This window comes from Primulina eburnea, chromosome 2 (assembly GCF_022965805.1).
Source record: "Primulina eburnea isolate SZY01 chromosome 2, ASM2296580v1, whole genome shotgun sequence".
NCBI lineage: Eukaryota > Viridiplantae > Streptophyta > Magnoliopsida > Lamiales > Gesneriaceae > Primulina > Primulina eburnea.
This window is the reverse complement of record NC_133102.1, coordinates 45,403,189-45,429,041: the sequence shown is the minus strand read 5'-3', so window position 1 is coordinate 45,429,041 and position 25,853 is coordinate 45,403,189. Positions and strand designations below refer to the sequence as shown.

The window sequence follows — 25,853 nt, the reverse complement described above, 5'->3', positions numbered from 1 at the left end:
TAAATATTTTTCCGATATATATATGATGTACCAATATAAAACATTGAAAATGATTTATTCTTATTATATGACATCATTAAATGGATTATTATCACTAGATTTATATATGCCAATTAAAGATTAACCTTTTGCATTTATACATACAAGGGAAACATACTTTTTAAAATAATAATATGGAAAAGTTCGACATATCACGGCTAAGCGATCGAGCGTGGTGACGTCAAGCTGATCATTAATTCTTCCTACCTGCCTTCATTGATTGCTCGCTCGCTCGCTCCTCGCAACTTACTCTTTAAATTCCTCCTCTCAGCCACCTTCCTCCACCTCAAAATCCTTCCTCCGCAGCTCCTTTGGGAAAAAATGCCGCAAATTGGGCCAAATTTCTCCGGTTCCGTCAGGCTCAAGTACGTGAAACTGGGCTACCAGTACCTAGTCAATCACATTCTCACCTTTTTGCTTATCCCAATCATGCTTGGAGTACTCATTGAAATACTCCGTTTGGGCCCCCATGAGCTGCTGAACATTTGGAAATCCCTCCACTTTAATCTCATCCAAGTCCTGTGTTCTTCATTCTTGATCATTTTTATCGCCACTGTTTACTTCATGTCGAAGCCCAGATCGATTTACTTGGTTGATTACGCCTGTTACAAGCCTCCGATCAATTTCCGGGTTCCCTTCTCCACGTTCATGGAGCATTCCAGGTTGATTCTCAAAGATAATCCGAAAAGTGTAGATTTCCAGATGCGGATTCTTGAGAGATCGGGCCTTGGTGAAGAAACCTGTCTACCGCCTGCTACACACTACATCCCGCCGATGCCGACGATGGAATCTGCGAGAGGAGAAGCCGAGATAGTTATCTTCTCCGCCATAGATGATCTGATGCAGAAAACAGGGATTAAGCCGAAGGATATCGATGTTCTGATAGTAAATTGCAGCCTGTTTTCGCCTACACCGTCCCTATCCGCCATGATTGTGAATAAATACAAGCTGAGAAGCAATATCAAAAGCTACAATCTTTCTGGAATGGGGTGCAGCGCTGGATTGATCTCCATTGATTTGGCCAGGGACTTGCTCCAGGTTCATCCGAATTCCTACGCTTTAGTGATCAGCACGGAAATCATCACCCCGAATTACTACCAAGGTTCCGAACGAGCCATGCTCCTCCCGAATTGCCTCTTCCGGATGGGGTCCGCCGCCATCCTCCTCTCTAACAAAAGCCGAGACAGCCGGCGTGCCAAGTACAAACTCGTGCACGTTGTTCGGACCCACAAAGGGTCCGACGACAAGGCCTACCAATGCGTGTTCGAACAGGAGGATCCACAGGGAAAAGTGGGTATAAAACTGTCAAAAGATTTGATGGTCATCGCCGGAGAAGCCCTGAAATCGAACATAACCACCATCGGTCCACTAGTCCTCCCCGCTTCCGAACAACTACTCTTCCTCTTCACCCTGATCGGCCGGAAAATCTTCAACCCCAAATGGAAACCCTACATTCCAGACTTCAAACAAGCTTTCGATCATTTCTGCATACACGCTGGCGGGCGGGCGGTCATCGACGAGCTTCAGAAGAACCTCCAGCTGTCGGCCGAGCACGTGGAGGCTTCAAGAATGACCCTACACAGATTCGGGAACACTTCTTCTTCTTCACTTTGGTACGAAATGAGTTACATCGAAGCTAAAGGGAGGATGAAGAAGGGCGACAGGGTGTGGCAGATTGCATTCGGGAGTGGGTTCAAGTGTAACAGCGCCGTCTGGAAATGTAACCGGACCATCAAAACCCCAACAGACGGGCCCTGGAAAAATTGCATCGACAGGTATCCCGTGCATATTCCAGAAATCGTGAAGCTCTGAATCAACCAAAATGTTTCCATAATTATATATATATATATACTTCTTGAATTGTCTAAAATACTCTGCATGGATTTTATTTTATTTTGAAAAGTTTACTGGTACGAGGTAAATGGTCTGTAATTTATTTTATTCGGAAACACTGAGAAGCCATTCGGTTAAATATGATGTAACGATTTAAAAGAAACCCGGTTACATCATGTTCTTAGTTATTAGTTGAGTCAAATTTAAATTTAGTGTATATTAATGAATAAAACGATACTATTCACCCTCTACTTTATCTTAAATATATTTTATTTTATTATGAATAAAAGCGTCATAATTATATATGTATATCAAATGAAATATAAATAATAATTGAGTATACTTAATATTCTCCTTAATTTAATGATCTTTTGGTAAATTTTATATAGAATTCAATTGTACAATTGCAAAGATAGATACTAATAATTATTGGGTGTCTTAACTTTTAAAAATATCCCAAAATCATATGAGTAGGTCTAATATCCCAAAATCATGTGAGTAGGTCTCTTATGAGAGTGAGACGAGTCGACCCTACCGATATTCATAATAAAAAATAATATTCTTAGCATAAAAAACAATATTTTTTTATGGATGACTCAAATAAGAAATCCATCTCATAAAATACGACCCGTGAGACCATCTCAACAAGTTTTTGCCAAATCATATTGTGCATTCATAGTCATTTAGTAACATAACAACTTTTTGGAATTAAAGACAATAAACAATGCATAATATTCAAAATATTTCTATTCTAATTGAATAATAAGATCAAATATGTCTAAATTGATCATTAAAAAATCAACTCAATTATAGTTTTAGAGCTAAAAATACTAATCAAATCTGTATAATCAAGTTTTTCATTACTTTATTTCTCAATTGATAACATAATGAATTCATGTAATATTCCTTATGACATGGTTGATAAGAAAAAAACTTTGATAAACTTTAACTTAGAAAAGTATGAGCATTTGGGAAACATCCATCAATTTTTTTTCAAGTAATTCACAATCGTCGAATGAGATGAGAAACTCTATAATCAATGTCATTATTCGTGAAGAAATAACGTGGACATTCTTTGTTATGTGTATCCTCCGTGATAAAAAAAAGACGATTGAGAATTTATTTTTTTGCTAGTCAAATTTTTTCTCTATTTTCCAAATTATGACCCCAAGAATATATATCTTTAGTAATCAGACGACTCTCTTGCCTCTTAATAGTCACGACTTTGTATAATTATAATCTTCTCTAGTCAAACAAAATCACATCCAATATTGACAAAAGCCTCACTCTATCTGCTGACATCCTTGGAGAAGTGTGTGTACATGTTTATTTTTCAAAGTTATATAGTAATCCACGATGTTTCCATTGTGCCAAAAAAAAATATATAATTCAAATATTTTAAATCGTATAACAGTTCAATCACCAAATTTTGATCTTTTCATTGTACGTACGAGACAATGTTATTTTCCGACAACGCTCCCATAAAATTTACATAGAATTGAGGTGCTTTTGAAAGAATTGTTGAGGATGGTAGCTTTATCAAGCTCCCATCACATGATTTACCTTTAAGTTTGTGATGTAAATAAGTTATATGTGTCAAAATCAACAATTGTAGCTGGAAAGTAGATCGGAGAATTGATTATGGCGATGATATTTAGAGATCACGATTTTTTGTTGAATGGGTAAAGATTGAATTCCCAATTAATTTGTTGCGGGCTTTCACGTTTTGTGGAAATTAGGGTTTTGCATGTTCTATTTGGCTTTTTCATGGGGTCTACCACACTTAATACGATCTCCAACTAAGTTGAAGAAAAATTAACGATATTACAGCTAGCTAGGACGTTGATGTGCGCACAAAGGGTAACAATATATAGTCTCACGAAAGATTTCTCTATATTTGACATTTTGCGATTTTGGTTAGTCATGTTATTGAAATTGAGTTTCAATATCATGTCTTTCGTTTTTTTTGGTAAATATTATCATTTGTTTTGCAATTTTAATATTTTTTACATGGGGTCTACCACACTTATGTTATAATGGGTATTCTATGTATGTTTTATATAAAAACGTAGCCCAAAATATTTTTATTTGAATTCAGATCATCAATGGAACGAAATTCTAATCTTAAATTTTATACTAATATTCGATTCGATACTGTTTACTTACGCCCCTAGGCATACGCATACCCTTTATCATTTTTGAGCAAAGTCGACCTTTTTTCCACGTTGAATTGGCGATTAATGGGATCAAATATATGATCTTTCTTTCTTGTTTTTCCTGTTCTATGGAAGATGTAATAGTACCGCAACTATCCAAAAGGATGATCGATGAAACCAAACAAGACACTGTTGAACAAGCAAAATTAGAGTTCAATGCTTAACAAGTTTATGTAAATTTGAGTTTCTTCAAGAACACTTGCCAAGGCACGGGTAATGAATTAGAAGACGTACGCGTACTTGTACAATATTTTTTATAATTAATTTAGTTTATATTTATATGATGATCAGGATATAATTATAAGAAATAATATGAGATTACCATGCAATTATGATATATAAATTAAAAAAATAAATAGAAAAAAGAATGATAAAAATTGAATCTACAACCTGATATCTAAAAAACAAAGATTTTATCCGCTGAAATACATGTGACTTCATTAAAATTTTAACACTATTAATATACATAATTATTAAAACAGACCATGACACAAAAAATTAGTTATTATAAGTGTCTCAAACTTAATAATAAAGTATAGATATATAATTATATATTCGAAGAAAGCAAGTTCCTCGAAAAAAAAAAAAGTACCATCGGATAAAAAGAAAGATTGAGAGAATTTTTTGTGGGTATGGAACAAATACAATAGAAATTGTGGTGACAACATATTTCGCAAGATCCAGGATGTCCCTAGAACGGATCACCAACAAATTTCCTTATGAGAAGTGGCATCACTGCAGGAGCACTACATATCTACAATAGCTGGCCAGAGCCAATGATAAATCTGCTGCCATTATGCCATTGTAAACCCTACCACCAACTATACACACACATACACACAGAAAAAACTTACTATGCCAGTTCTGAGATTTCCTATAATAGACTGGGAGAAACATGAAGGTGTGCAACGAGATTCAACTTAGTTATATAGAGTGCAATGAATAATCATAGATATATGCCATCAACTAATCTAACCGTGAGAATGCTGTTGAAAAGATGGACATAAAGAACCAAAGATTCCATGCTACACGATGCACAGATAACTAAAATCCTTTTCTTTTTCTCAAGGAATTGTCAAAACTCAAATTGCTTGTGTTCGACCATGTATATCTTGTTATGGTTTGACTGAAAGGTTTCAACTATCACACGGGTGTACAACAAGAACTGAAAGTGGATTAGAATGCTTTGATTTGGGATTTTAGTAACGAGGTTTAGAAGTGAGATGCACATGTTCTAGTCAACTACAGAGAAAAAAAGGCTCAAGATACCTGCTGATTAGCCAACCGTGATTATAATCATATGAAATCCAATTAATTATTGTACAAAGACAACTCAAAATAAACATTAATAATAGTAAGAACCTTCTGCACTCGTGTTCTGGTATGAACCTTGCTGTGTATGGAAGTTTTGGTAGGCAACTGATGGAGGATTTGAGTTCTGATAGGGCATGCGAGAACTAACATTTGAATACACACCATGAGGAGAGTTATAGCTCTGATAGGCTCCTGATTGAGGATAGGTATTTGGTCCAGCAGAATATGTGTGCATCTGATGCATATGTCGTGAAGCATTAAATTGTTCCGAACTGCCAAAATCAGGAATATGTCGTGAAGCATTAAATTGTTCCGAACTGTCAAAATCAGGACCGGTAAAATATGGATCATGAAACTTCGCTCTTGTCCTCCCAGCAAACTAAAAGTTCAAAGAACAAGTGTTAGAACTCTTCAATTTAGTCCTTCACGAAGCTTTAAGCCTATGATATTTAACACAAGTTCTAACAAATGACTTTGAATATGATAGAAGCAAGACATAATAACTGCAGTTTCCTAATTCCTGATAAAATCTAATAACCAAAAACACTCCCAATTGGTAGTTTTGCCTTCGCTGCTGATGGAGATCATAGATATATTATACCAACCTCTTTAGCAAAGAAGTGGTTGATGCATTAACCAAGTGCTTGGATTAACATAAAATGACAACTGTTTGATGCCAAGATTTTCAAGTGATGGAGCATTATAGACCACTAGACTGCCCTTGTTCACCACTACATCAAATTCCCAGCTACAGATTTTTTAATTCTAAACTGCAGAGTCATGGATACATCCATTTTAAGATACTAGCATAAAGCACGTGCATCCGCACGTGAACCCAAATTCTAAATAACTAAAAATAAATTAATAATAAAATATTTTAATCTTACATAACGTGATCAAATCCATCGAACAATATTTCGTTCGGAAAAAATAGATCAAAACAAATTATAAGAATTTGAAATAATGATTTACAGACGAAGTCCTAAATTGAACTAACATAACAATACAAATACAATGATATGAAAGGATTTGAATTGATTAAGCAATATAAGAGTGTAAATATAATTATATGAATATATTTTATTTAATTAAGCAATATAAGAGTGGAAGAAAACATTTTAGTATATGATGTTGATATTTATCTACTCATTACATCAATTAATAGATAAATATGTTCCTAAAATGTAAAAATTTCATCTTGAAAATCTAAAATAGTACTTACTTATAATTTTAGAATAACTAAGAATATATGACAACAATTTTTCATTTTAAGTTATATTCTAAACTATAACCACATAAATATCGTAAATTCGAAATATTTCAAAAACCTACATTTTGGTAGTCAATAAATTATATAAAAAATAATAAAACATTTCATTAGCTAAAGAAAGCATATGGATACAAATTGTATTTTGAGAAAAATAATAATATATTTAAACACAAGAATTGAAAATAAAGTAAATAAATACTTTATTCACCTCTTCTAAGGATGACAATGGGGCGGGGCGGGGCGGGGCGAGTTCGGAGTTTGGGATAGTAAGCTCATATCCTCACCGAACTACTTTAGAGATTTTAAAAAATACCCGATCCCGAACCCCAACCCGAAAAAATCGGGGATCTCATCCCCGTTTCAGGTTTTCCCCGCAGGGTCCCAAACCCGTGGGAAAAGTTGTCATCTCTAACCCCTTCTATGTCCTAGATATATTTACTTAAAGCAGTAAACTAAAAAAACTTCATTTCCAACAATTTTATTAAATGGAGATTCATTTCCTTAAATTAATAATTGAAATATCACTATTCTATCTCAGAAAAGAGAAAAAAATGACACCTCTCTAAATTAATCTTTAGTGTCATGTATCATCATAATCATTGTCCTATCATTTTTTTTAAAATTACATTTGCTAAGATTCGAAGCTATTAACAGAAAATTTGATTCCTATTTGATTTGTCATTTTCCTCTTCTCGCTTGAACAAGTCCTGAAATCTCCATTCTATTTTCTGCACATATTTGCATCTGCATGAATATCTAGTTCCCGGCTAGATATGTTGGTCATAATGTCTAGCACTGTGATCACAGAACCAATAATCCCAAATTTCTTGATTTTTCATTAGATTCTTTTAAACCTGCCTATTAATTATATCAAATGTATTTAAATCTTTGGAATAATTTGACAAGTCTTTTCAAATTTCGCTTTCATTTCTATGTAATTAATTTGATATTTAAGTCTCTTAAAGAAGTCATGAACATACAATATATTAAGAATTTAACATCATACACACTAACACACACATTTATATAAAATAAATTATTTAAGAAAACCAACGAAAGGAAAATAATGATGATAGTAATGAACAGTGTGGTGACATCTTATTTCAATTTTTCAAATATGTTATTATTAAACTTTATATTATCATATTATTTTATATTTATCATGTTATTCTACTATTGAACATATAGTTAATATTTTTTATACATCTTCTTGTAATACTATAATTTATTTATTACTTAATTATAGATTGCACTTAAAATATAATTACAAAATTTTAATAAAATCATTAAAAAATATAGAAAGAAAATTAAAAGAATAAAACATTTAAATGTAGCATAAAGATCTATTATTTGATAAATTAATATAGGAGTTACATTTTATTATTGAAATTGTATAAATTACTACAATCAATGTATGTTGTAATGATAATTTATTAGCATTTTTGTATGTTGTAATGATAATTTATTAGCATTTGTTACAATTTTACATATATATATATATATTTGTTGAAGTTTGCATGAAGGGTATTATAGACAATGCACAATTGAAAAACATTGTAGATGATCCACACTTTTATAGGTATATAGATGACAACCAGTTTGATAAGTAGATAAGTATGTCCAAAAAAGAGAGAAGAATCTAAATTGCAAACTCACTCAGGGCAAGTGCAGGAGTTTGGAACGAGCATTAACTAATTTAAAATCTTTCGATCAATGTAACTACAAAAATATATACTAGACTCACCTCAACATCATGCCTCCCTCCAAAAATGATATTGTCCTCGTTGATAACAGAGTAACTGAAATGCAGAATCCAAACAAAGTCAGATCATAAAACATGATGTGATCAACTCAACATGATGTCATCGACTCCGACAGTTCATGTATACAACTTTGTATAGATTGTAAATATAAGACGGCCTTAGCCATTACCTAGAAGCCCGTGGAGGAGCAGGATAACTTGGAGATTCATGGTCACGAAAACCACCCTGGGTATCAGCACAAACACGACTATTACATTATTTAAACATAGATCATAATTGCAAGATCTTGACAAACACGATTTTTTTTCATGAGTTGGAAGGACTTAGTTTATTGTGTAAACTGAGGTAATATTAATTCTGAAAAGCAAAATAAAATGGTGCTCTTCACATGAGCTTGCAGGGAGATAAACAAACAAACAACGTAACTATGTGAAGATTGTGGTGCTTCACAAGTTGAAATTTAAATATTCAAACTTTAAGATATTTTACTATGAGAAGTAGGTCCATTAGAGTAGCTTGAAATTTTTATCTCACTCACAGAAAAAAACAAGGATATATTCAAAATTGCATGAAGTAGTAACATCAATTTAATTATTTTTTTCTATAAAAAAACAGCATTTGTATTTATGTAAAATAAGTCCCTTCAGTTTTTCCTTCACCGTGTTTTTCAATTTTGTTGACATTAAGAACCTTATTCCCTTGCTGTTCCAAAAGTCATGCTCTTCACCTGATGATACAGTTTCCCTCAACATTTATATCAAATCCCAAATTGCCATCCATACATGAGTGGTGTCTTACTTCGGGTTCCAGATCAAAGCGTTAAATAATACATTATATTCACACTTCATATCGGAGAAGGTGAATTTTAATTCCTACATCAGCATCACAGAAACTAAAAAAAAATAAACTTATACTTGTAAGCATGCATAAACAAAAGATCATGGACTATTGACTGCTCATTCAGCCAAAGGAGTTTCATGGGAAGGCATGTTGAACAGAAAAACATACCGTCATATGCTTGTATCTTCCAGAACTTCCAGCTCCGATGGGGGTTGGTCGAGGGAGGCCGCCACGTAGATTTCTGGAAGAATCGAATCTTGGGATCGGTCTCACAGGAGCAGGTTCCACTAAAGCAGTTGCATCACGAAGACATCTGGTTCTAAGTCTTAATGATATCTCTGTTAAGGCATCTCTAGCAACCCCAAAACTTCCACATATCTAATTATCAGAAGTATAAAAAAGCATTAAAATAGAACCATGCCATCCCAATTAAGATTCCAGCACTGTTAGACATTGATTTACATGACAAAAAGTTAAAGTAAAAGACATCACCTGCACAAGCTCTTCATCATCAAATGCACATTTAGGCTTATCTTCCTTGGAAAGAACACGTATATCTGCTTGAGTTCTCCTCCTCATCTCATTGATAATACTACCTCCTTGTCCAAGAATGCAGCCAACCTTACTTGATGGAACAAGAAGCCTTGTGGTGACGGTTCCCTTCTCAGACAATTGGCAGGTCTTATTTTGAAGCTGGATAATGGCGTCAATAGTCTGAGATCTTTGATCCGAAAGAGCCTAAAACAATATTTAGCTCAGCAGAAGCCAACAAAACACTAAAAGAAATTAATCTGACACTTCAGAGAAAAGCAACCTCAAGCGAGAAAACACGAATAACTCTTTCATCAGACTCTTTAGACACATTTTCAACACAGACACTAGCTCCAGTTTCCCGTTCCAATAATTTAACATTTAATCCTCCCTTTCCGATCACACCACCAATCTTTTCAGCCGAGCAGAGAATTTTCATACTGAACTCACTTAGTGTTTCTTGATCACGCACAGTGCTAATACCATCAAAATCTTCATGTTCAAATTTAGATGGCCTGGTCACGTGTCCTCCCCTCCATGGCATAGGTGACAAATTATAAACATCAGCATTACGTTCTGACCAAGAGAAATCTCCCGAACGAAGCATATTTATCTCTTCGAGACCAGAAGGGTGAAATCCTTGACGAGCATAGGGACTTGAAAAACTCAAAGAAGGCTTATCCTTGCGTGGATTCTGGTGCAAACGAGTTGATACTTCATACAGAGCTTTCTTTGCTATGTCAGGTGTACCTGATATCTATAGCATACCAAAAAAAGTATCAATATCGCAACTCACTTAATTCTATGACAAAATGGAAAGAGGCTTGAACAGGTTTCCAGACAACAGACAAATCCAATTATTTAATTGAAGTATGAAACAGAAGGCCCAACAGTCGATAGCATAAAAATAAGTTAAGCAGCTTTCTTGCTTTCAGCAAGAAGCTTCTTAGAAAATAATGAACTAGAAGCCGACAAAGTGAAAAAATTTAGGATCTTTCTTCCCATGTTTCACTATCTTTCCAAGTCATAATCTCAATTAAGTTCAAACCAAGAGCATAATCGTCTTCCGAGCTAGTATTTATTTCCATTGCCATCGAATTCTTCAGACATGAACAAGAGAAATATTTATCACATAGAATGCATCAGAAAAAATGAATAAATATTCTATTGCGTGCCTAAAGTAGCGCAAGGGGATATTTTTGTTTTCAATCCACTGAAAGTAATAACAGGCAAATCAGAATAAACATTTTACCTGAACCAATTCTTCATTGCTATTAGCACATACTGGGAGATGATCTGCAGGAGAAACACGTATATCTGCACCAGTTTCACTGCGTAATCTTTGGATGACATCTCCTTTTTTCCCTAACAGGCATCCAACAGTACTGTTAGACACAAGAAGCCTAGCAGTGACCACAAGGTCATCTCTATTGCTGCTTTCTACTCCACCAAGGTCTTCCTTGACAATTCTGTCATGAACTCTTAGGAGGGCATCCTGGGCTGCACAATATGGTTCCATAACATCATCTCCTTTCCCAGAAGTGTCGCCATTTTTTATTTTCTGTATATTTGCGGGTTTATCTGAAGGACTGCAAATGGTTATTACCCTTTCGTCAGACCCTGGAATAGAATCAGTAACTGTAATCGTTGCTCGAGTCTCTTCCCTGAGGGCTTTCACTATTTTACCACCTTTACCAATAACACTGCCAATCTTTTTGAATAACAAAGAATTCGATAGACAGTGTCCAATAAATCAGAATTTTCAGATAATCGTTCAAGAGGAAAATCATGACGTCTCTCCCCACTGGGAACACCCTTTCTTTTGAACTGTGGATTAGAATGTTTGTTCAGAAATTTTCTCCTATTTCCTTCCATGACTTGATGGAAGCTACTAGCTCAGCACGGTACGTATTGCTATTTTAATTTATTTAACTTATATTTTGAGAGAAGGCACCTGCACAGGGCAGAGTAACATATGTCAGAAAAATCAGAAGTCATTAAGCAGAATAAATTAATAAATTATTCAAGAAATTTACGACATACCATAAAAATAATAGAAAATGAGGATAAACAATATCCAGCATTTGCTTAAGGAAGCCATAGAGGAAAGAGACAAGATATAACTACATATTTGAAATGGAAATTTTTTTTACTCCAAAGTCCTAACATACTTTTAGCGATACAGTCATGAAACATAATGAATTCAATTAATGACGCAGCAATTATTAAAATTGGATTTGATAGAGTTGTTAATATAGTATCAACCGTCCTTTAAATTTGATCACATTCTCTTGAGAAGAATTGACAAATATTGTTGCATGCCATCAAAAAATATCATTCTACCACATCTGAAGTAATTATCAATTTTTTGTTAGATATGTTTTAAAAATCATCTTTCTCTAGCTTGCGACACAAGGACATGAAATGGGATTTGAAACATTACCAAACACAATACTCATCTTTTACATAAAAAATAATAATAAAAGTGTCAACCACCTATTTAGCAAATGGGTAAATAATTTGCTAAAATGTTGGACACTAAAAATAAAGATTACAAGGATCTTTATCATTAAGAAACACATTCTTGGGGAAATAAAACATTATTGATCCAAAGAGCTCCTCATCATTAAGTGGATTAACACTCTGATTTCGATTCAATATTCAGTTCAAGACACAATCAAGAGCCACACAACCCAAGAAACATTGTACAAATCGTATTCCAAAATTTCTTTAACTCATTAACAATTTGCAATAACTAGATAAAAAAATCAACTAAACAATATCACCAACTCAGAAGCTCAGCTAACATCGTCAAAGCCTAGAACTTGAAACAAAAAATTCCAAAAAGTCTATTTCAAATAACCATTCACGAAAAAAATGGGGTGCTGGTCTCAACAAGATAATCCACACAAATGCTAGCGACCCAGCTCAAAATAAAGCAACCATCACCGATGATAAAAAATCCCAGGTTCTTTTCAGGTTCAGTTTGAACTGTAAATACGAAAATCAACGTAGTCAAATCACCAGAACCATCCTATCGAAGTAAACAAAAAAAATCGCACAATTTTTCCTCTACAGTTAATAGGCGGCATTTAGAAGAATTTGACGCCAAAATAGCAAGGACGAGTGAGAAAAAAAAAGTCGAAATTTAGGAAAAGACATACCAGGTAGAACCATACTGGAAGATGAGAGTGAGATTTTTGGGACATCTTCGCGTTTTGTGGATGTTTTGTTTTGAGCTCGAAAGAGAGAAATAATAGGGCTTTTGGGTTCGTTTCTTTTCCTATTTTGTGTAAATTTCAAAGACCCACTCAAAATCTTTGTTAATCTAGCTTCGAGTAACACTTCCATTTCGATCGATCAATCCGTCGCACATTTTGGATATTTATATATATATATATATATGAGTGGATCACCGTCTCACGGATCTTAATCTGTGATACGAGTCAACCCTACCTATATTCACAATAGAAAGTAATGCTTTTAGCATAAAAAATAATACTTTTTCATAGATTACCCAAATAAGAGATTCGTCTAACGAATAAAATCCGTGAGACCGTTTCACACAATTTTTTGTCTTTATATATATATATATATATATATATATATATATATATATATATATATATAATATTTCTGGACATTTTAATGGTTTAATTGGTATATTTATAACAAAAAATTAAATTAGATTAAAAAGTTCAAATTAAAATTTTTCGTCTGACAAAACCAACATAATCAAATTATCTAACTGATGACTCTTGTTTCATCAGCATATTTTTATCTTTTGTCAAATGTAATAGACAAGTTTATAAATTACTATTTTTTGAATTTCATAAGTTTCGTCTATTAGGTCAATTTTGTGATATATATTTTTGAGTCTATAATTTTCATTATAAATATGGATCAACTCGTCTTATGAATCAATTTTTTGATATAATTTTTCAATCTAAACTCGGTAAAAAAAAATCTTATAAATCTATATATATAGACAAAAACTTATGTGAGACGGTCTCACGGGTCGTATTTGTGAGACGGATCTCTTATTTGGATCACCCATAAAAAATATTTGGGTAGGGTTAACACGTCTCACAAATTATGATCCGTGAGACGGTCTCACATGAGACCTTCATACATATATATATTTATATTTATATTTATATATATATATATATATATATATATATATATATATATTATATCCATAAAACTTATTTTTTTCCCTTGCACTTTTAAAATTTTCTGAATAATGATGATGATTCTCATTTCCCCCTAAATCGTGAAGTAAAACACACAAAAGAAAAGAAAAATTAAATAAACAGCACAAGCTCTAAAATAAAACAAATGATCCTAGCCGTCGAAACATATCAATCTCCCAAGATCAACGACTCCCGTCGGCTTTGCGCCGCTTTTAGACGGTTCCAAACCCAGAGTCAGATCCAGCTCGATTTCACCGCATTCAACCGGCTCATCCGAGGCCCGACTCTCCACCTCCACATTCTGCTTTGTCCACCTGCCGGAATTCTTGAAACGCCGCCTGGTCCTCACCCTGTGCAAATCACTAGACCCGGGAAACTGGTCTTCTTCTCTGTTTACATGCCTTATGTCACACGCCGCCTTCAGAGCAGGCCGGTATTTGGTCTCCACCGCGTGAGCGGTCATTCGGGTAATCGGAGCTCCCCTGAGAACCGCTCCAACGGCGTCCTCGCAGAGCTGCCAGCTACCGGACCAGAGAAGCCCCGCCGACCCGTCAATCGGGTTCGCAATCCGGCCGCATGCGTCGTATAGCAAAGACCTGAAAATGGCTATAAAAAAAGGTTATATATGAATATCTCTGACCTCAGAATATATAAAGAATCGATACTCTCCGCCATGAAAGCATCATACCAGGGCGGAGGTTTTGTGGGCCGGCATCAATGAGGTTCAAGAGCGCGGCGCGGCCGTAGAACTTGGCCAGAAAGATGGTGGCGTTGGCTTGCGAGTCGGGACATTTGATCCACTCCAGGCAGGGCTTTATGCTGCAGGCTTCACTGCAGCCCTTCCGCAGCACTCGGCATCCATTACAACTGATCATTCGCATTTCTACCGCTAATCTATCCAACAATATCATTTAACTTTTATATATATATATATATATATATATATATATATATATATATAGGCGTTGCCGCGTTGAGACTTGAGCGTCACAAAATTCCAAACAATTGCATGGTTTCGGCTTTGAAGGGTATGGTCATCACCGGTAAATAAAATAGTTGGTTGCCACATACATGAATCGCATTCATTTAAATTTGTTGCACATGATAAAATGTCACCCGCGATAATTTGAAAGCTGACAGGAAAAAATTTAGACTCGATATGTGGTTTGTAAATTATTATATTATTCAAAAGGTTACTCAAAATGAACATCCTAAATTATTTTGTCATTAAAAAAAATTATAAAAATGCTAGAGGAAAACGAGACAAAGCAGTACCATAATCTTGTCTGTAGAGTTGTCTTTATACGTCTCCTCTCCAACAACCGTAATTTGTCCTTTTTAAAACCATATATTTTTTTAATGATGTGATATAAAATAATAATGCAAAATGATTTCCTTAAATAAAAAAAAGAGTCGAAGGGGGGAATTTAGGATTTGGTGGCAGCCACGTGAATGGCGTTGGAAGGGATGTGGGAGACAATGTGTGGGGCGCGTGGATACGACGCGAGCATGTCAGAGCGCGGCCGAATCGCCACGTATCGTGGAGGTCGAGGAAAAGCGGGACCCACATGTAAGCTGATGATATTAGCCAATATCGCTTTTTACAGAAAACATAGGATTGGCTTACACTGAACAGGAGTCGAGTATCATATAAACTCGTTCGTCTGTATAATTATTTTAATTTATATTTAAATGAAGAAATTAGAAATTAATAAAAAAACTACATACAATGTTATGTTAAGTCGATAAATCAGAGGATGTAATTATTGATTTTGTGCTTCAGTAATATCAATTGATTTGAGAGTGCAATCTTATCCTTTTAGTGGAGTAGAATAAGATTAATAAATTATTTTGATAAATCATGAGTTGATTGGATCAAATTAATTTATTGGAGCTTAAATTAATTGAATCCGACCAGGTCCCTTTGGTGGCTCTAATATAAACTCGGATAAATTATATGAGTTATAATTTATGGTATATGTGGGATAAATTTATCTGGACTATTATATTTCATGGAAGATTGAGATATCAAATCTTCTAGATATGGTATAATATATTATATCCATTTTAAATTATAATTAAAAAGATATTGTCATTATCTTTTTGTTACAAGATATCACAAATATATTATATATATATATGTGATATTGTAACTTGTGACCACACACAATCCTACGTTAAGAGTTTGAGAGAACACCGGAGAAGACTTGGAGGTTTGAAGCGTAGATCCAGTGCAGAGAAAGATCGAAAACACGCTTCAAAGGTAATCTCTAATTTCTGTGTGTTGTAATTAATTAATTCGTGTTAAATACGTAGAGCAATCGATCCTGTGAAGAAGAGAAAATTGAAATCACAAGAAATCAATTTTTGTGATCAGATCTTCTCGATCCTGGCTAACATATGGTATCAGAGCCACGGGTTTTGATATTGTTTTGCGTATTTCGAATTAATTAATTATTTATGCATGTTTTAGTTTAAAGCGGTGTTAGATTTATGTGATTATGGTTTGAATGAATGATTTATTTAATTTTTGAACGGTTTATGGCCTTAATTTTTTGGTGAAACTGTATTTCGTATTTTCGAGTCTGTAACCAAGGGGGTGGATTACGACTTCATGTTTCCCCTTGTTATTTTCGTGCAATTTTTATTGTATTTTTCGGATTTGGGCTTTTCGGTTACTGTTTAAAGAACTGGAGGGCCGGATGCAATTCAATTGAAACTACAAGGGCTACAGGAAATTTCGGCCAAATAATTCCAGGGACCGGAGTGCACCTTCTTCAAATCGTCAGGGGCCTGTAATGCAATTTCCGAAAACCACCATGAAAGTGCAAATCTGGATCGCGAAATCTGGAACGCCACGTCCGCGAGGATGAGGAACGAGCGCGAAGTGATTTACGGTCCATCTCATGCGTCGTTCTTCACGTTGGAGTGGGCGCGATTGAGATTCGAAAATCACAAAATTTTTCGCGCTGGATCTTGGAAAAATCGGGCACCGATTTTCGTTTTCGAAATGGGTTTGGTGTCTCGGTGGTTTCCGGATGACTAGCGCGGTGTAAATCTTCGCATTGGCAAGTTTCCGGCGATTCCAGCGGCGGCGTGGGGGCAGCGGCGGCGGCGGCGTTTTTTGCTGCAGGGTTGAAGAAAAGTCGAAACGGGTTCTGTGTCGTGGGTTTCGGGTCATGGGCTTCGGGTCGGATCTGGAGTTTTTCTTGGGCCAAACAAGTTACTGGATCAACTTGGTCTGGACACTTTTAAGAATTGGAGTGTTGGGCCAATTTTTTGGGCTCAATTAGATCTTTAATTTTATTGTGTCTAGGATGGACCATAAATTTGTTCTTGTTTAATTATTGCTTATATTTGTCATTCATGTATCATGCCATGTAGATTGCATAAACACCGCTTTAGGTACCATATTGTCATGCATAAAATTTTATTTATTCTATTTTTAGAGAATAAATATTTTGATTAATAATTGAACTATTTTAAGAGTTAAAATAGTCATGATTTTATTAATTGGATAAAACCCAAAATTAAAGGTTAAATATTAAGTGTGAGAGGGTATATTTTTTAATAAGCCCACGGTCTCCCTTATTAGTCCATTAGTAAGAATTATGTATGCCTCGTGCCAATTTTATTGGTCTCCCTATAGGAGGGCTACATTGTTTCGGTTACTTGATTGGACTAATTATTATAATTATTTTATAGTAAAATTAATTGTGACATAATTAATTTGATACTTGATAAATAATTAATTTAAGGGTATACACTTAAATCAATAATATTGTGAGAATTTCCTATAGAATATTTTTACAATATCTTTTGATGGCCAAAATCAAGCGATTCTAAATTGATATTGCATGAGTTGCCAGACATATTGAATTTAGTGGGAGGGTCCCAGCCTAGCTATAAATAACATGTTTTTTCCTAAAGAAAAAATTATGTATTTTGGAGTTTTAGGTAAATTGCTGTGTTGTAGTAGTTTTTGGGATCTACAAATGCATTTCATGCATAACACGAAATTTTAATTATTGCATTGCTCATTTAAATTTATTTTAATTTCAGAAAAATGTCTGGAAATTCATTGTCTATGATTTTAACCAACAACCAACTAGTCGGAGAAAATTACATTGATTGGAAACGTAATTTATTGATTGTCTTAACTGCGGAGAAACACAAGTTTGTGCTCAATGAACCCTGTCCATTGGTGCCTACGGCGGAGTCCACAGTAGCTCAAAAGCAGGCTTATGATAAGTGGATAAGTTCTGATGAGATGGCCCGTTGCTACATTTTGGGATCCATCTCAAATGTGCTGCAACAGAAACATCAGAACATGGACACTGCTATAAAAATCATGGATAGCCTCCAAGAAATGTTTGAGCATCAAGGACGTCAGGCAAGACAAGCAGCCATTCGAACCATTATGAACATGCGCATGAAACCTGGGACGCCCGTGAGAGATCATATGCTTGCATTGATCGCTCAGTTTAACGTGGCTGAGGTGTTAGGGGCTGAAATCAAATCAGAGACTCAGGTTGACATGGCACTTGAGACTCTCCCTGAGATGTTCTCACAGTTTAAGGTTAGCTATAACATGAATAAGCTAAACATGTCCCTGACTGAGTTGATGAAGGAACTCCAAAATGCTGAAAGTGTTCTTAAGACTAAAACTGGTGATGCATTTGTTGTTGCTTCTGTTGGGCCGTCTTATTCCAAGCCGAAAGGTAAAAATGGGAATAAAAGGAAGAAGCCCAACAAGAAGGGTCCACAACAAAATGAGAAGAAAGTCAAGGTAGATGGCAAGCCTAAGGGAAAATGTTTCCATTGTGGAGAGAAGGGTCATTGGAAGAGAAACTGCCAAGGATATCTAGCTTCCAAGAAGCAGGGTAGTGGTGAGTTATCTTTTATTGAGTCTTGTTTAGTGGTTGATTCTACTGATACTTGGATTGTAGATTCTGGAGCCACTAATCATATATGCAATACTTTGCAGGGGTTCCAAGTAACCAGAAAACTCAATGAAGGGGAACATACTCTAAGAGTTGGCACATGGGCTGTGGTGTCTGCAAAAGCTGTTGGAATTGTTTATCTTTATTTTTCGAATAATAAACATTTGGTTTTAAGACATTGTTATTATGTTCCGGAGATTACTAGAAATTTGATTTCTGTTGCTTTATTGTTTAGACAAGGATATTTTGTCCATTTTTCACAAATGGTGGTTGATATTACCTTGAATAAAGCCCTTATTTGCAAGGGACATTTGAATAACGATTTATATGTCTTAAAACAAGATGACAGCTCTTTGCATCACATTGAATCCAACAAACGAATTAAATTGTCTCCCACTAATGAAACTTATTTGTGGCACTTGAGACTTGGTCATATCAACCTTAATAGAATTCAACGGTTGGTAAAGGATGGTCCTTTAAGTAATTTAAAGGTGGAATCCTTGCCTGTATGTGAATCCTGTTTGGAAGGCAAGATGACTAAGAGGTCTTTTAAATCTAAAGGACATAGAGCCAATGAAGTTTTGGAATTAGTGCACACTGATGTATGTGGACCAATTAGTGTACAAGCTAGAGGAGGATTTGAGTATTTCATCACCTTCACTGATGATTACTCTAGATACGGTTATGTTTACCTAATGTCCCACAAATCTGAATCTTTTGAAAAGTTCAAGGAATTCAGAAATGAAGTGGAAAAACAATTAGGTAAGAGCATAAAAACACTTCGATCAGACAGAGGTGGCGAGTATCTGTCCAATGACTTTAGAACATACTTATCAGATAATGGGATCATATCCCAATTGAGCGCACCAGCTACACCTCAGCAGAATGGTGTCTCTGAAAGGAGAAATAGGACTTTGTTGGAAATGGTTAGGTCCATGCTAAGTTTCTCTAAGCTCAGTACATCCTTTTGGGGATATGTTATCCAAACTGCAATATACTTATTGAACATGGTTCCTTCTAAATCTGTCTCTAAAACACCTCTTGAATTGTGGAATGGGCGCGTGCCTAATCTAAGACATATTCGGATATGGGGATGTCATGCTTATGTGCTAAAGAGAAAGATGGATAAAATGGAACCTAGATCAGAATTATGCATATTTGTTGGATATCCTAAGGGAACAAGAGGATATTACTTCTATAGTCCTCAAGACAAGAAGGTATTTGTAAGTACAAATGCAACCTTCTTAGAGGACAAGCACATAGAAGAGAGTGAATCAAAGAGTAAGGTTCTTTTGGAAGAGATTATTGAATTATCTACTCCAGAGATCCGCACTGAACCTACTCAGTTTGAATTCACATTTCTACCACCATTAACCACTGGTTTCCAAACAAATGAAGTGGTAGAAAACATTGGTTCCAATGATCGGTCACCTTATCATGTCCAAACGGAGAATGAAGGAAATGATCAAGAAGAGAACTTAAGACAACGACAATCAATTCCAATCAACCAAGAACCTCCACAGCTTAGACGTAGTGGGAGGGTCATTCGACAACCTTCTAGATACTTGCTCTATGGAGAATCGTTTGATGCGGTTTCCATTGAACAAGAGGAAGATCCCATCACGTACAAAGAAGCTATGGAGGATGTTGACGCTGACCAATGGAGGAGTGCCATGGAATCAGAAATGAGATCCATGTACACTAACTCCGTCTGGGTTCTTGTAGACATTCCTGAAGGTGTGAGACCTATAGGGTGTAAGTGGGTCTACAAGAGAAAGAGAGGAATAGACGGAAAAATAGAGACCTTTAAGGCTAGATTGGTAGCCAAAGGTTTTAGCCAACGAGAAGGAATCGATTACGATGAAACCTTCTCACCTGTGGCTATGATAAAGTCTATTCGGATTCTCTTATCCATTGCAGCTCATTTTGATTATGAGGTGTGGCAAATGGATGTCAAGACAGCATTTCTTAATGGAAATCTTGACGAAACCATTTATATGGTACAACCAGACGGTTTTATTCACAACGGTCAAGAGCATAAAGTATGCAAACTGAAAAAGTCTATTTATGGACTTAAACAGGCGTCAAGGTCTTGGAACATCGTTTTTGATCAATCTGTGAAAGATTATGGTTTCGATCAAAATATTGATGAGCCTTGTGTCTATAAGAAAATTTTAGATGACAAGGTGATTTTTCTTGTGCTATATGTGGATGACATTCTACTTATTGGGAATAATGTAGGGGTGATGACATCTGCCAAAAATTGGTTGTCTCAACAGTTTGACATGAAAGACTTGGGAGAAGCAAGTTATGTTCTAGGAATCCAGATCCTTCGGGATAGGAAGAACAAACGGATTGCTTTATCTCAATCTTCATATATTGATAAAATATTGGTGAGGTATGCAATGCAAAATTCCAAGAAGGGTCAAACACCTTTCAGACATGGAATTCACTTGTCAAAGGACCACAATCCCAAGAATCCAAGTGAAGTGGAATACATGAATAGAGTTCCTTATGCTTCGGCTGTAGGAAGTCTTATGTATGCTATGCTATGCACTCGACCAGATATTTGTTATGCTGTTGGGATTGTTAGTAGATATCAGTCAAACCCAGGACCAGAGCACTGGATTGCTGTAAAGCATATTCTCAAGTATCTTCGCAGAACTAGAGGGTATATGTTGGTTTACTCGGCTTCAGAGTTGGCACCTGTGGGTTATACTGATTCTGATTTTCAAGCTGATAGAGATTCTCGTAAATCCACATCGGGATCTGTATTCACATTGGGTGGTGGTGCCGTTGTTTGGAGGAGTATCAAGCAATCATGTATTGCTGATTCCACAATGGAAGCGGAGTATGTAGCGGCTTGTGAAGCATCAAAAGAAGCCGTTTGGCTGAAAAAGTTTTTGCTAAGCCTTGAGGTTATTCCTGCTGCATCAAATGCCATTACTTTATATTGTGATAACAGTGGTGCAGTGGCAAATGCAAAAGAACCAAGAAACCATCAGCGTGGAAAACACATTGAACGAAAATATCACCTAGTGAGGGATATTGTTCAACGAGGAGACGTGACAGTGTGCAAGATAGCATCTGCTGAAAATCTTGCTGATCCTTTCACCAAAAGCTTACCTGCTAGAGCTTTTGAGGAACATATTCAAAATATGGGTGTACTAGACATGACTCATTTACTCTAGGGCAAGTGGGAAGAAAATGTTCGATAGTATGATGCCCATTGAGTACTTTTTATATGTTGATGACATTTTGAAATTAAAATAATCTTCATTTATTTGTTTAAATAAATTTATTTTGAGCAATGCATATGTCCATTGGATTGTTGTATTATTATAAATTGAGTGTTTAAGCCGTTAAACACGGAAAGATTCAATTTGTAATTCAATCCAAAGTTTTATTGTCCACGATCGGTAAATAAATAAGGACAAATTATTTTGATAAGATCGTCTCAATTTTATTGAAGCCTATCTTTGGTTTGGTAATAAAGTTGAGGATACATTTTGTTGTATTGGACTGGACCACGTGAGATTTGAATTTGATTTGACCATACTAATTCAAAATCACTTGATTGTCGTACATAACACCTTAATCCTGAGCGGATAATGAACTTTGATTACTAACTTGAAGTTCTTTGATACATCAATGAGTGAGATCAAACCATTGGTCAATATCTCGATGTTTTGGGAATCAAAGTGAAATAACAAAGAACATATATTCGTAATATGGAATCTGTCACCTAGTCAATAGGTATGATCATAAACTCACAACTTCTTCTAAAAGACAGTAAAATCTGAGCTCAGTAATTCAATATTCTTGTTGAATTAATTATGTGATGTGATCACATGGGACTGTCAAAGAGAAGATGAGGGTTGAGAAGTTATGAATATCTAATATGGGTTACATGGTCATGATACCCTGGTTTAGATGTTCTGATTGATCGACAGGGGTGATATGTTGGGTCGATAAATCAGAGGATGTAATTATTGATTTTGTGCTTCAGTAATATCAATTGATTTGAGAGTGCAATCTTATCCTTTTAGTGGAGTAGAATAAGATTAATAAATTATTTTGATAAATCATGAGTTGATTGGATCAAATTAATTTATTGGAGCTTAAATTAATTGAATCCGACCAGGTCCCTTTGGTGGCTCTAATATAAACTCGGATAAATTATATGAGTTATAATTTATGGTATATGTGGGATAAATTTATCTGGACTATTATATTTCATGGAACATTGAGATATCAAATCTTCTAGATATGGTATAATATATTATATCCATTTTAAATTATAATTAAAAAGATATTGTCATTATCTTTTTGTTACAAGATATCACAAATATATTATATATATATGTGATATTGTAACTTGTGACCACACACAATCCTACATTAAGAGTTTGAGAGAACACCGGAGAAGACTTGGAGGTTTGAAGCGTAGATCCAGTGCAGAGAAAGATCGAAAACACGTTTCAAAGGTAATCTCTAATTTCTGTGTGTTGTAATTAATTAATTCGTGTTAAATACGTAGAGCAATCGATCCTGTGAAGAAGAGAAAATTGAAATCACAAGAAGGCAATTGTTTTTGCTGATAAATTTCCTGATAAAATCACTGATGTAAATCAATTACAAAGATTTCTTGGAAGTCTTAATTATATAGGAGATTTTTATAAAGATCTCGCTCAAGATTGTAAATTATTATTTCAAAGGTTGAAGAAAAATCCTCAACATATGAGATTCATTATTATAATAATGCTATATTTGCCTTAAAGGGATCAAAAGAGGAATTAAAATATCACGAGTTTTTCTTCCCAATATGGGTTGTAAATCTTTAATTAAATAGCTTTGAGCTATATGAATTGGAGATAGACCTATTAGATCTTTGTCAACAGGACAACAATGAAGACATCCTGAAATTAGATAAGGATATTTTAATTCCTCTTTTGATCCCTTTAAGGCAAATATAATTTCTTGGAAGTCTTAATTATATAGGAGATTTTTATAAAGATCTCGCTCAAGATTGTAAATTATTATTTCAAAGGTTGAAGAAAAATCCTCAACCATGGACTGATAGTCATACTTTAGCAATACAAAAAATAAAAGAAAGAGTTAAAGAACTCCCTTGTTTATCTATTGCTAATCCAGAAGCATTCAAAATAGTTGAAATAGACGCCTCTGATATTGGATATGGAGGAATACTTGTATTTGTGTCACGTCGATATTTTTTGTTATTTTGGTTTGACAGCTTACATATTATCAGATATATTGATATTTTTGATGTCACTTAAGTATTTTTTATGTCTTATCAATATTTTTGTAAAACACTACCAAAATCAAAATTTGAATAATTCGTGATTAAATTTCATTTTTTATTAACTGGTCTGTTTTGAGAGAGTAATAGTTCTATGAATCAACATATTTTTGTTTGTACTTGGTAAAACAAAAATGCAATGGAATGATTAACTTAATATTTCAATTACACTGAAGAGAAATTTAAAAACTGAGAATACAAGCACACAAACTCGGCTAATTCATTGAAAAACGGCAAAAACTTGTATGAGACGGTCTCACGGGTCGAATTTGTGGGACGGATCTCTTATTTGGGTTATCCATGAAAAAATATATTTTTTGAGTAAGTCTCTTGTGAGACGGTCTCATGGAATTTATCGGTGAGACGAGTCATATTCACAATAAAAAGTAATACTTGTAGCATAAAATGTAATACTTTTTCATGAATGATCCAAATAGATATCCATCTCACGAAATACGACATAGGTCACCGTCTCACACAAGTTTTTGTCATATTTTTTATGCTAAGAGTATTACTTTTAATTGTGAATATAGTTAGGGTTGTCGTCTCACATATTAGCATCCGTGAGACGGTCTCACATGAGACCTACTCTTGAAAAACGTAGAAATATAACCTCGATACTAAACTTGAATTTTAGTCAAAAAAAGCCCAATACGAAATTTTCAAAAATAAAAATCTCAATCTTACAATCACGACCCTTGCTATTGTATTAATTATTTTTTAAATTGATAAAGTTTTTTTGGGTTATATATGTTTATTTTTTTGGTGAAGATTGATATATTGTTTTTTTTGGGTTATATATGTTTATTTTTTTGGGTGATATATGTTTATCTCAATCTTACAATCACACATGTGCAAAAATTAATGCTAAATTCGAAGTATACAAATTTGATAATATGATTATTTCTATTCTATCGTGAAATTGAAAAGAAATGTTGTTTAATTCGGACGAAGTATTTAATAAAAAAGGTCGGAAAGATTAATGAAAACTAATAACCATACGTACACGATGTGTTCATGTAAATTTAAATTTTTATCGAAAATATAGATTTATATTTTTACATAATAAATTTTAATATGAAACATTATTATTTTAAATAAAAATAACTAATTATGCTTGGTTTATTTAAAATATAACGGTAGGTAAATATACTTTGGAGAAAAAAATATTGATATGACATGAGAAAATAAAAGTGATTACTAACCATGCATCAACCTTAATACTACTAGGAGTAGGTATCTTATGAGACGTTCACGAATCTTTATCTGTGAGACGAGTAAACCATACCGATATTCACAATAAAAATTAATACTCTTAGCATAAAAAGTAATACTTTTTCATTAATGACCCAAATAAAATATCCGTATCACAAAATACGATTCGCGAGACCGTCTCACATAAGTTTTTGCCTACTAGTAAAGTAATAGGAATAGATTTAATGTTTTTTTATTTTTTATTTTTAAAAGATAGGAGGGATATTTCTTAATTGTAAAAAAGACTTCAACAACATACCAAAAATTATTTATTTTATCTGCTTAACTTTAATTAATGGTATGAATAGGTTTGTTAGGAAAAAAAAACCAAAGA

The 25,853-nt window shown here is 34.4% G+C and overlaps 2 protein-coding genes and 1 pseudogene across 2 annotated transcripts; 1 reads left to right on the top strand and 2 right to left on the bottom strand.

The window, feature by feature from the left end:
* The first annotated feature begins 315 nt into the window (after positions 1-315).
* LOC140823644 (3-ketoacyl-CoA synthase 6-like) lies at positions 316-2,128 on the top strand. Its single transcript, XM_073185089.1, has one exon. The coding sequence runs from the start codon at positions 361-363 to the stop codon at positions 1,849-1,851; it is 1,491 nt and encodes a 496-aa protein (XP_073041190.1). The 5' UTR covers positions 316-360; the 3' UTR covers positions 1,852-2,128.
* Positions 2,129-4,947: 2,819 nt separating this feature from the next.
* On the bottom strand, positions 4,948-13,140 carry LOC140823643 (KH domain-containing protein At4g18375-like; annotated as a pseudogene).
* Positions 13,141-14,083: 943 nt separating this feature from the next.
* On the bottom strand, positions 14,084-14,883 carry LOC140824801 (LOB domain-containing protein 41-like). Its single transcript, XM_073186347.1, has 2 exons — positions 14,691-14,883; positions 14,084-14,608 (listed from the first exon to the last, which is right to left on the bottom strand). The coding sequence occupies exons 1-2, from the start codon at positions 14,881-14,883 to the stop codon at positions 14,154-14,156; spliced, it is 648 nt and encodes a 215-aa protein (XP_073042448.1). The 3' UTR covers positions 14,084-14,153.
* Positions 14,884-25,853: the final 10,970 nt, after the last annotated feature.

Excerpts from the sequence above, each read along its gene's own strand:
- LOC140823644 (XM_073185089.1), top strand. The coding sequence starts at position 361 with ATGCCGCAAATTGGGCCAAATTTCTCCGGTTCCGTCAGGCTCAAGTAC.
- LOC140824801 (XM_073186347.1), bottom strand. The coding sequence starts at position 14,883 with ATGCGAATGATCAGTTGTAATGGATGCCGAGTGCTGCGGAAGGGCTGC. Across the intron at positions 14,609-14,690 it reads CCCACAAAACCTCCGCCCTG|CCATTTTCAGGTCTTTGCTA; the intron begins GTATGATGCTTT and ends CTTTTTTTATAG.